Source organism: Harpia harpyja, chromosome 4, assembly GCF_026419915.1.
Source record: "Harpia harpyja isolate bHarHar1 chromosome 4, bHarHar1 primary haplotype, whole genome shotgun sequence".
NCBI lineage: Eukaryota > Metazoa > Chordata > Aves > Accipitriformes > Accipitridae > Harpia > Harpia harpyja.
This window is the reverse complement of record NC_068943.1, coordinates 31,401,226-31,413,798: the sequence shown is the minus strand read 5'-3', so window position 1 is coordinate 31,413,798 and position 12,573 is coordinate 31,401,226. Positions and strand designations below refer to the sequence as shown.

Sequence of the window (12,573 nt, the reverse complement as noted above, 5' to 3'; positions counted from 1 at the left end):
AACCCTGTGTTTCATCGTAATGGTTTAATGGTGAAGAGTAAATGTAGTCTTAGTTAAAGACGGTAAATCATGAAATTATATTAGATTCTGTCAGTCATTTCTGACCCTGACCGAATTTTACTTTGAGTGCTTTGGAAATTTTACTACTCATTCCAGGCCATTTGTTTCATGTGTATGAGACAATGTGTACAAATTGTCATCTTGGAGGCAAGCGGGCTACTGGTTTCCTCAGGAATAGTCATTGGTCAGACCTTCCCTCTTGTGATAGAAAGCTGTGGTCAGCATGGGTATATATCCGTGGAGACAGAGAAACTGAGTTTCCTCTTTCCTGACATTCATGAAGAATGTTTACTGGTAGTGTGCACAAGGGGACCTGGAGGCTTTTTAATTTTCCAGACAAAAGGAGCTACGCATAAGCATCCTGGAGGTCAGACTGTGTGTAGAAGTTACAGGCATCTCTAAGCCACATCAGGAATGCATCAGCTGGATCTCATGCACTTTTAGGTCTTCAGACAAGGAAGTACGGAATCTTAGTCTATTGTTGAGGTGTCCAAATATTCTCTGGCATTGACCATCATAAACACGTCTCAGTGGGCTAGTCTCCAGGCCTGGCAATATCCTAGTATACAAGCTTACAGACACAGTATGAATTAAATTGAAAAATTGAAAAAATAGGTGCAGCCTGTTCTTCAGGGTGTCCTAGTTAAGCATGTTCCAGAGGCTGGTTTTGGTTTTTTTTCTGTCTCACCCCTTTCTTTCTGTGACTTTCCTGGGTATATTTTCTGGTAGAGATGAAGTGGCTCAGTTCAAGTATTGTTTCAGCCTGTCCTGCAAAAATTTTGTTTGACTTCTCTCAATTGACAAGTCTGAAGTGCCTCAACAGTCAAGTCAAAATGCTTCCTTTAGTGAATATATCTGGTATTGTAGTAGAATCTGGCTGTGAAACCACCATCTTTGTGACATTGGTCCTATGGTAATCAGCATACTACTCCATGGGGCTCTGAAGGTGGTTTTCTTGAGTCACTGACATTGACTAGAAGGAAGGATGAAATGCTGGTATTAAGAGATGACTTCCACCATGTTGTCTTTGACCCAAAAAGGACTTCCTTACAGACTGCAGTTCCTACCTCCGGTTGCCAGAGATTTCACTTAGCATTCCATTCCTAAAGCTTTGTTCCTTGGAAGCTGAATCATTGCTCTGTGTTCCTGACATGAGGAGAATCTTTTTACCTGCAGAGTCTGGGTCTTTAAGAAGCCTTAGCCAGGAGATTTACTGCTGAGTAGCATTGGCTAGGCAACTGTCCATTTGGCTCTTGGACAGTGTCATGACAGGCTGTAAGCCTACCAACCTGAATGATTCCAGAGCTCGTTCTCTTCAGAGCCCAACTGACATCAACTATCTCAGAATTTCTTGTGACATTTGCAAGATAATTCAGCAAAAGCTGTGTTACGTACATATCCTTACCAACTGCTGGGTTATTGCAAAAGATTGCAGGGAAGTACTACTGCCTATGGTAAAGTAGTCCCTCATTTGTGTGTCACCTGAAACTGAGATATTCATCTGTATGATCTGGATGTTTATTTGAAGTCACCAACACTATATATGGACATTCAAAAGCGGGAACTGAATTACTTAAAACTAAGTGGGGTTTTTGAAGATGTATTGTCCATGTGTGTTTTTTCTGACTCCTGCTCTTTTCTTTGGAGTCTCTGGAATTTAGTGAAGTGGCAGGGAGTTGGCAGTTAAGGGCAATGCATATTTCATGAGAAAAGATACTTGCAAGTTGTTTTCATGCTGATAAGGGAGAAAAAACCACTACCGAGCTCAAAGGTTTTAAGCGTGTGTTTGTTCATGTTAGACTGTGCATGGGATAACATATTATGAGGAAGTTGGTTTACTGTTGTGTGAATGACCTTTAGTTATGTGATGGGATTTCAAAGATGAGAGACACTTTGTTTACTTTTCCTTGTTCTATTAGATATGAATTTTTTGTGTTTCTGTAAACATTCATATTTGCTAAAATTTTAAGTGGATATGCATATGGGTTTTCAGGATCCAGGCCTAAATTGTTTAAAGAACAATGTTAAAAAAGTTAGAAGTGCACAAGAAGGAGACAGTGTTGCTTTCTAAAAAACTGAATGCTGTTGGAAACAAAAGAAGAAAAATTCCCCTTAGGTAACACTGTGTAAAAGTTATCTGCCTAATTTTACCATGAACTACAAAAAAGCATTTTATATTGAAGAAAACAATTGTTGTTGGTTTGGGGTTGGGGGAGAAGATCATGTTTTTTTCTGACTCCTCCCTCTCTTCCCCCAGGAAAGCATTCTGGTAGCTGTGTAATATAATTTTGATTGGACAACATGTTCTTGGATATTAAATAAAGTATAACCATTTAAAGATAAGCATACTTTGAAAGGATACCCTTGGTACCCCTGAGGGAAGACTAGTTTGATGTTTTATAGAAACAGCACTTATTTTCAGCAGTCAGAGGGTAGAGAATGCAGAAATTACTTTAATCAGTCTTTTTTTTTTTTTTTTTTTGTAGGGTACAGTAAGAACCTTTCAAATCAAGTTATTACATGTGTGCCTGTTCTGACTCTTCCTTGCAGGTCTGCTTCCCCATCAGGTCAGCATCATTCTCCCATATCCTCCAGACATCACTCCTCTTCATCACAGTCAGGCTCCTCTGTTCAAAGACATTCTCCTTCCCCACACCGCAAAAGAACTCCTTCTCCATCCTATCAAAGGACAGCTTCCCCGCCTGCAAGGCGATCATCTTCTCCCTATCCCCCACACTCTTCTCCTCAGAGGAAGCGAAGCCCTTCGAGACACCGATCTCCTGCAAGAGAAAAGGGAAGACATGATCGTGATAGGACTTCACAGTCTCATGATAGGCGCCACGAAAGGCGGGATGGTATGAATAAAAAAATAGCACTTCAGAATAATTTTTAATAGTTTTCAAATTGCATTTTGAAGCTTGATTTTCAAATTGTGGCATTGTCTGCACCTATCCCGATGGGTAGGGGGTGAAGAAAATACTGGCTGTATTATCATTCCTGTGCTGGTGGTGGTGTTTTCAGGGACTGTGCAATCGAGTGTTCCTGATAGAACTGCTTATGTAGGCTCAGCTGATTGTAAAGATCCTGCAGGCATCTGTCTAGGTGTTTCTTGTGTAAAGCAATGGTGGTGTCAGTAGGTAAGTGATCTTCTCTTGGTTATCAGGTATATGCTAGGGATCAGCTGAGTGATGGCAGGATACTTGTAAGTAACTGTTACTCTTTTCTGTGAGGTGCCCAAATGCTAATCCAGTCCTCACTGATTGCTCTGTCTGTTGTCTTTTTAATTGACATTGAGGTATGTGCAAAGAAGCAGTCATTCCCTCTGGCAATCTGTAAAGCTGGTTGAGCTTTGTGATGGGCAAACATGCTGTTTCTCTCAAGAGACAGATTACAAAGAGTACATACGTCAGCTTTTTTTAGACTGGCTGTAAACTTACCTTCCTGTAGCAGTAACATTACAAATAATGTAATTTACCAAAAGAAAAAAGGCTTTAGCAGGACATTGAGGTTTTAAAAGCAAGTGGTCTAAATACAGCACAAATTTCCTGAAAATACATGTGCGTGGAGAAACAAAGGAATTTATGATTGGAGGAGAAATGATCCTACCTTAAAATTATTGAAGTGTGATTGCTTTCTAATATGTTTAAAATTTATTTTTATTATACTTACTGTCTTTTGAACAGGTAAATATTTGTAAAGTACAGATTCAAATTCACAAAAAGATATTTAAACCTTACTGAATGTATAGGTAGATACCCAACACGATCTTCTCCTACTTTTACATACTGATTTTGATTTTCTGTGTGTATGTCAGAAGTATATTTTGACTGTATTACTTTAGTGTTATTTGTGTGCTAAATTTTTGCTTGCTCTGATTAAGCCAGTTATATAACATTCTTTTAAACGTTTTACAGACACTAGAGGGAAAAGGGAAAAAGAAAGAGAAACAAGAGATGATCGCGATTATGACCAGGAGCAGAGTACCTCCAGGGATCATAGAGATGACAGAGAGTCTCGTGAAGGAAGAGATCGGAGGGAGACAAGAGACAACAGAGATCGGAGGGAGCCAAGGGAATCCAGAGACACTCGAGACTCGAGAGATACAAGGGATTATAGCAGAGATACCAAAGATAGTCGTGATCAGAGAGATTCGCGCTCTACACGAGATTCCCATGACTACAGAGACAGAGAGAGTCGCGATACCCATAAAAAGGATGACCAGTATCAGGAGGACTCACGCAGCTATGGAAGATCCCATGGCAGAGAGGAGAGCTCTCGTGCTGAAACAAGGAATGACTCCAGAAGTGACTCCAGAAATGAGAGCAGAAGCGATAGAACTGGCAGAAGTCGAGGCAGAGGTCCAGAATTATCTGACAAGGGTATTGCGTGATTTAAAAAATTAATATGTCCCTATCATTGGAGATTGAATATTAACATTCATACTATCTTGTTTGATATTTGATATGGAAGTGCTGCCAAATAGTTCATGCTTTTAAAGCTATGCTCAATTCTTTGTTGTTAAATTACAACAGTTTCTTAAATTTATAGCACTTCTGTGTTCTCTATTCACTAAAGTGGTGTAACATTGGTATTCTGCCATCCCATTTTAAAACAAACCCTACACCAAGCTATTTAATGTTTCTGCAAGCCTAGGTTTTCCCATGGGCTACAAACACAAGTAAGAGGCTGATGTGTACTGGAAGATTCATAGGGGACAGTGTGTCTCAAAATACTGGGCAGTAGGTTTTTTGTGTTCTCTCAAAAGCAGCTGCATGTCTTAGGTACTTGAAAACCATCTTTCACACAACCCCACCTCTCTCCACCCCACCCCTTCTTGACTGACAAAAAAAAAGTGGGATTTTAACCTTTGGCAGTATTTTTGAAAGTCTGATGCACTTTGTAGAACAGCTTCACTTACCGCCTTTTAATCATCTATAGTAATATATTTTGGCTTTCTCAGGCTTATTGTGACATTTTCATTAGGGAAATGCCATACAGTTTTTACAGGAAAAATGATCTCTACTTTCTCTGCTTATTCATGCTGCACTGTCTATAAGCTTACATCCTACTCAGAACAAATGTGAATTGGCTTTTGGACTGTTACATTTCTACTCAGGAGACCTCATGCTATGACTAGGGGATGGTGATTTAGAAAGTCTTGAGTTTGCAGTTTGAAAATAATAATTTTACAATTAAAACGTGAAATTTGAGTTGTTGGTTAAGTAGAGTTTGATGCTACAATTTCTATTTCCATGAACAGTTAATTCAAGTTTATTAAAAGTTACTACTTTAGTTGGTATAAAATATCAGTGGATTTCCTTATGTGTGGAAACTCATCTTTTTCTGTTGATACATCTTTTAGGAAGTCGGGGGACTAGAGGATCCCAGGTTGATGGTCACAGCAGTAGTGGAAACTACCACGACAGCTGGGAATCAAGGAGTAGCTATCCTGATCGGGATCGCTATGACAGTCGAGAACAAGCAAGGGATTCCTCCTTTGAAAGAAGACATGGTGAACGCGACAGGCGTGACAACAGAGAGAGAGGTATTTTAATGTATATTTTGACACATACATATGTAGTCAAATGTGTATGTACGAATGTCTGTTTCTTTCTCCTTCCTTTTTCTTCCTTCTTCTGCCTCCACACCACTAATTCATAAATAACTTATTTGACACTGCACATTGACACTAGTCCTATCCTTGATCTAAGTTAACTTCCTTAGTAAGATCTCTCATTGGCAGTGTCTGCATGAATGCTATGGCCTTTCTTCCTACCTATGGCTAGATTTTGGCACCTTCTGTTTTTATTCATCCGAGTAGTGTTTAAACAAACTAAACTTCAAGGGATTTCATTGTACAACTTCAATGTAAAACGTTTTTTTCTCTTCTTTGCCTCCTCCTCCACTTCATGTACATATGTGTGTAAGCTTAGAGTCATGAGTGTATTTCATTACTGGTTCTGTTTGTATAGAAATTGTACTACTGCACTGTAAATTACTTGAGTATGTTTTGGGGAAGGCCTGACTACTAGACTGACTTAGTTACGGACTACTTATTACTAAAGTAATTGACAGTTTAGATTTATGATTAATTAAAAAATTTATTGCCTGGGGAATTTGATAGTGATGAATGCTTTGCTGTGGTCAATAATAATTGGCTAGTAAGTGTTGGTACAGATACCAGTGATCATGGAAAGAGTATGCAAGACTGCTCTTTTAGACATAGTATGCAAGATTGCACACTTCTGCACTTGAAAGAGTACTGTGTTGTCTCTAATGAACTTAGTACTAACTTTCACTCTGGAAAATATTTGTATTGCTCACCAATTAAGAGAACAGGAGGAGTTAGGGAAATGAAAACAGCATGGAAATGAAAGGAGGAGCTGTGAAGAATAAATATAAAATTACAGGTTTTTTTTTTCTATCTTGAGTTTTGATTTGGAAGTGACAGATATGTTCTAGCTGTTGTTTAACTTCAGTTTTTCAAAAGGATGTTTTGTGTGCTACTTTGAGAGATGATTTTTGGCCCATTGAAATGTATCTGTTGTTGCTTGTTCTTGTGAAAGGTTCTGCTTTAGATTCTGTCTCGTCTTCAAGGCAGGATTTCAACAAACCTAATCTCCAGGCTTCCTTTTTCTTGTCAGCTGAAAAATCCTGCAGTCTGAATGTGTCCTGGGGGTTGGCTTTTGCAAACTAGCTTTCATCTCTTCCACCTCCCCACACCCAATAAATCCTAGATGTATTATAATGTAACTTGTGCTTTTCATATCATACCAAGGTCTTAATTTATTAAGAATTTAAAAAAAAACACAAAAAACCCCACAACATAAAAAAAAAAAAACCCTTAGAAGTAAAAACATGACATCACAACAAAAAAAATTTCTAGAAGGGAAGTTGCTTTGTATGGGTTGTGTTTCCCTTTGGGGGGAAAAATATAAAGCGCTTGAATGGAGATAAGATTTGTTGTTTTCTCCCTTAAAAATGTAGATCGCTTTTTGTAATAGTAAGTCCTCCTCAGAGTTACAATTCAAGACATAGTTTCCATAATTAGACTACAGTCTTAACATTTGTCATTCAGAGAAAAATTGAGATAGATTTTGGTTGGTACTTAGTTCTGTGATATGTAAGGAATCTTTTTTAGTATGATTTTTAAAAAGCAAGCTTGCAAATTTGGGCTGCTTTTATTCAACTAAGGCAAATATGTAGGTGTTCCAAACAACTGCTGGAACAGCGCTTCAAAAAATGAAGTCACGTAAGAAGTGCTGACTATCGACATTTAATTGTCTAATACATTTCTAGTATCTTTGATTCATGTAAGACATTCATGTAAGACTTTCTTGTGGATGTTTTGTCACCAAAACTGACATAACAAATAGGCGTTACAGAACTTCTGTATAAGATCTAATAATTAGTATGCACAGTAAATCATACTATAATGTTACAGGCACCATTAAAAGAATGTGAAACCTGTTCATGGAACCAATTGCACGGATTGATGATTTACCTTTTTAAAAAAGAAGCGTTACAGCTATGGCAGAAATGTCGCTCAAGTTTGCTTTTAATTTTAGCTGGTAACAGGGGAGCATTAAGTCATTGTTAATTCACTCAGAGATTAAAATTGATTAAACTGATGGAAATGCACGTTTTATTGATTTAGTCCTGTTCAAACTCTGCCTGCTCGCCCCTGGTGGACATTGTCTCAATTTACAGCAAAGTGCACTGTCAGCCTCAGAGTAATGGACCGAAAAATACCAACCTCTGTTCATGCCATTTTTTGCTTTTTTGTATAGTGCTTTTAATATATATTATGGAAAAATAGTTTTATTGATTTGTTGTGGTTCAATTACTACTAACATCAGCATAGAAATTGTTATGGAGCGGTCAAAATTTATAGAAGTATTAAAAAAAATCTGAAATATAATTAACAAAATGCAGCTAAGTCTGTGGAGAGTAAATACCATTAGAAAAATCAGGTTTCACTGTCCTTCTGGATCAGTCATTTTCTACATAAGTTTAGTTTTCTCCCTGACTCTAATCCACTGTCTGAACAATGAAAAACTCAGCTTCTAAAACTGTAAGACTCTGCAGTGAATACATATGAAAACTTCTAGAACAGTTTTGCTTCCTGTATCTCATCCTCGGCTTTCCCTTTCTCGTGGATTTGGTTGTGTATTTCTGTGCAGGGATCTCTTCTGTGATGAGACAGGCCAGTATTTCTTATTTTGCAGTAAGTTTTACTATGTATTATAAATAGCGTGAGTTCTCGTACAGCCCATGACTCTTAACAGGTTAAGGAAGTAAAATTTTCGTACAGAAGTCTTAACATTTCATATGTATGTCATTCAGAGCTTTTCAGCCTCTGGGTTATGGGCCCAGAATGCAATCTCATACCAGATCTTGAATCATTGAGTAATGCAATAGTAATAGCTAGGCTGTGAGGTGTATAATTATCTTTTGAAGCCATTCAGAAAAAAACTGGTAGAAAATAAAATTTCTGTATTAACTTCTGGTTAAAATAAGGAAAGCCCACTCCCTAAATATTGAAAAAAATCTTTCAAAATTAGTACTGCTTTTTGTCTTTTTCCCTCTCCAAAGAGAATTTCCAAGTTTCTGCAGGGACTTGTTTTTATTTAATGCAAAACAATATCTAGCTCATCAAAACAAAAGCTCTTGGGTTTTTAGTAGTGTAGTGGAAGCAGTGTATGTCGCTTTAGCACTTGGTAATCAAGCCTGCTTGTCTTCGCAGATCAGAGAGCAAGCTCACCGGTACGACATCAAGGACGAAGTGATGACCTCGAGCGGGATGAAAGAAGAGAAGAACGAAGGGTAGATCGGTCTGATGATAGGAGAGACGAAAGGGCCCGGGAGAGAGAGCGAGAAAGGGAGAGGGACCGAGAGAGGGAAAGAGAAAGAGACCGGGAAAGGGAAAGGGAGAAGGAAAGAGAGTTGGAACGAGATCGTGCTCGGGAACGGGAGAGGGAGAGAGAGCGGGACAAAGACAGGGACCGCGAGCGGGACCGAGACAGGGACCATGACAGGGAAAGGGAACGAGAGAGGGAGAGGGAGAAGGAGCGAGAACGAGAGCGGGAGGAACGAGAAAGGGAGCGAGAGCGAGAAAGAGATCGAGAGCGGGAACGAGAAAGGGAGAGAGGTCGAGACAGGGATAAAGAAAGAGACCGCCAGAGAGACTGGGACGACAAAGAAAAAGGAAGGGAGGACCGCAGGGATAAGAGAGAAGATATCCGAGAAGAAAGAAGTTCAAGAGATGTCCATGAGGAAAGAAAATCCAAGTGAGTGGGTCCGAATGTTACTTCAGTCAAAGGAAAAAAAGAAAAAAAAAAAAAAGAAAAAAAAGGAAAAAAGGCAGTCTTTTACTGTTGATTTCAGTAACTTAGTAAGCAGGGGAGTATCATAAGGAAGAAGATACCCTGTTTATGCAGAGGCCCAGTCTGTGTGGCACATGCTGGTGGCCCCCAAATCAGTATTATGCTGGTGAAGTTAATCTGATGCTTTGTTAGTGCAGAATCACGGAACTACTCAGGAGCTAACAATTGAGTCAGATGATGTCATTTTCCCTTCTAAGTATACTTGCGTGGCCTTGCCTTTAATAATGCAGGCATTCTCAGATACACAATAGCAGGCTGTGGTACCTTTTGAAGCCTGGAAAGTCAGATAGCCACTAACTAGGTCAGGGTTCATGACTTTATTTGTTAAATTTCTGTGGAACATGCATTACCCTTTGCACTACTGAATTTTCAATACCAGAAGTCTACCAGTGAAGGTGTGAATGATATCCCAAGTAAATGTGTGGCGCTTCCTTTGAATGCGTAGCACTGATTCGCCTTTTTTGGTTTTTTTCATTTGGTACAATAAAATTCTCGTTGTTCCATCAAAACTAAGCAAAACACTTGTTGCCCTGAATGGCTGCTTTGCTTGGAAATAATTAGTAGCTTTTGTGTGAGGGAACTGTAGATTCCTAGAAGTCATCTACTACAGGCTGTCCCCCATCCTGCTTGAGGTAGAAGTAAGCAAGCATATAGGTGGGGGCTTAGCTGCCACCTGGGGTCAACTCACTGCAAGAGTTATTGCCACAGGGAAAAATTGATCTTAATAGTCTTTCATAACTTTTTGCTAAAGGGATAGTTGTCATAAGTGGTTGAGTTTTAGTTTAAGGTATCTTACAGTATGGTCAAAAAACTGATCATACCTGCAGTTTTGGAATAACAACTTAGAAAAATGCAAAACTTCCTGGCATCCTTAGATGTGTTGTCTTCTGTATGAGGTGCTTAGACTTCAGGGTTTGTATTGATGATAAACTCAATGAATGTTTTCTTTAAAGAATCCTGAAGAAATTTGACTGTACATGTTGCTTCTGCAGGAAGCGTCACAGAAATGAAAGCAGTCCAAGTCCTCGTCAGTCACCCAAACGTCGCCGTGAGCACTCTCCTGATAGTGATGCTTACAACAGTGGCGATGATAAAAGTAAGTAGGAGTGGGCTATCTCTGCAGCTGGATCCAGCTTATCCTCTGCCTCTGGAAAATAATTTGCGATCTTAAATAGAAAAAACATGGGGAAAGCTTTTTGAGTGTCCTCCTCCCCTTATTTTCATGAGCGACACTATTTTCTTAATCTATAAGTTTGTCTTTTATCTTCATTTTGTCACTGTGTTACGTCTGCCAGATGATAGTGCCTTCCACATCTGTTGTTGAAGATGCATGTTTACCAAAACATAAAACATGGAAATAGTCTGTTGCTGCTGCAGCAGTAGAAAAACTTCAGAAATGTAACTGAAATAACAGATTATATGTTTTAATTGACACTTTTTGGCATGCACAAGATACTAAATGCTCACATGTTCTTCTTCCTTCAATACAAGTACATCCTTTTTCCCATTTTGTAGATGAAAAGCACAGACTTCTGAGCCAGGTTGTGCGGCCACAGGAATCCCGGTCACTGAGCCCCTCTCATGTTACAGAAGAGCGGCAGAGTCGCTGGAAAGAAGAAGAGCGAAAATTGGACAGAAAGGAAAGCTCCCGGCGTTACGAAGAACCAGATTTTAAAGAGAGGGTTTCTTCAGCAGATAAGCAAAGAGAGCAACCAGATGCTTCAGAAGGCTCCCGGTCCAGGGTTCAGGAAAATCTTGGACACCGTCCCTCTGAAGAAAGAGATGCTTCTGATAGAATGCATGATGACAGCAAGAAGAAGTCCAAGGTGCAGAAAAAGGCCACAAAGAAGAAGAAAGATGATGACAGTGGGGTGGAAAGGTACGCTAATGAATCAATGACTGAGGAAAGCCAGGTCTTTTCACCCAAGAAGGGTCAAAAAAAGAAAAATGTAGAGAAAAAGCGGAAGAGATCCAAGGGTGATTCTGAAGTTTCTGATGAAGAAATTGTTCCACATCATAAAAAGAAGAAAGGCCCAAGAACACCCCCTGTAACAAAAGAAGAATTGGTTGAAGCACCACCTGAGAAACCTGTGGCAGAAGTCCCACAAAAAAGAGAAGATACAACATTTAGCGACTGGTCAGATGAAGATGTTCCTGAACGTGGTGACATCATTGTTCCAGAAAGAAGTACTGAGGAATCCCATAGAAAAAGTCACAGGACAAGGGGAGAAAAGGTGGAAGCCCCTCACGTTACTATAGAGGATGGACCACACCGTAAACCTGTGGATCAGAAGCGCAGCAGCAGCCTTGGTAGCAATCGGAGCCATGCCTCAAGCAGACTTAGATCCCCTTCCAATGAGTCAGCTCATCGCAGTGGAGATGACCAGACTGGACGGAAGAGGATCCTGCACAGTAGTTCTAGAGACAGGGATAGGGACAGGGACAGGGAGAAGAAAAGCTTAGAAATCACCGGGGAACGGAAGTCCAGAATTGATCAGCTGAAACGAGGGGAACCCAGTCGCAGCACATCTTCAGGTAGTAATCTCATTTTAGTGAGACTGACCTATCAGTCTGTGTAAAAGTGCAAAGGTACAAATCCCAAATCATTCTTATATGGCTGTATACTCTTTTCATTTGTAATTAGTGTGAAGGGAGGGGGAGGTGCTCTCTGCCATTCATTGTAAAACTCGAGTGAGTTAAGAATCCTGCAAGGTTTACCATATTTGAAAAGCTGATCCTCAGCAGGCAGGATTACCACTTTGTTTACACCAAAACATTTGGTCAGATTCATTTCATGCTGTCTGGGGAATAAAGTAATTTGTAGGACAAAAAAAACTCATAGAAAATGCTTGTGCAAACAAAACATTGAGGTAGCTTTATCATCTAAATATGTTCTTAAATTCATTATTAACATTCATTTTGATATGAAAACTCTGAAATCTATGCAAAATGAAAATGTCTCTTCTCTGGGAGAGAGAGATCAATTATCTCAGGAGCTATTTTCACTGAGGTAAATCTGTCATGGTTCCTGTTAGGCATACTTTTAATGCACATGGAAATCGTCTTTGTTGCAAATCAAAATAATGACAATTGACTTGTTTTATTTGTGTAGCTCCTGTAAAAAAAA

The 12,573-nt window shown here is 39.4% G+C and overlaps 1 protein-coding gene across 4 annotated transcripts in view; it reads left to right on the top strand.

The window, feature by feature from the left end:
- The window catches only part of ZC3H13 (zinc finger CCCH-type containing 13), a 49,338-nt gene that overhangs the window by 26,657 nt on the left and 10,108 nt on the right, over positions 1-12,573 (top strand). For all 4 annotated transcript variants that reach the window (XM_052786103.1, XM_052786102.1, XM_052786101.1 and 1 more), the window contains 6 exons: positions 2,611-2,915; positions 3,975-4,439; positions 5,423-5,605; positions 8,807-9,350; positions 10,439-10,542; positions 10,962-11,981. In XM_052786103.1, the coding sequence (XP_052642063.1) occupies positions 2,611-2,915; positions 3,975-4,439; positions 5,423-5,605; positions 8,807-9,350; positions 10,439-10,542; positions 10,962-11,981 (2,621 nt within the window). The remainder of the gene's footprint in view (positions 1-2,610; positions 2,916-3,974; positions 4,440-5,422; positions 5,606-8,806; positions 9,351-10,438; positions 10,543-10,961; positions 11,982-12,573) is intronic.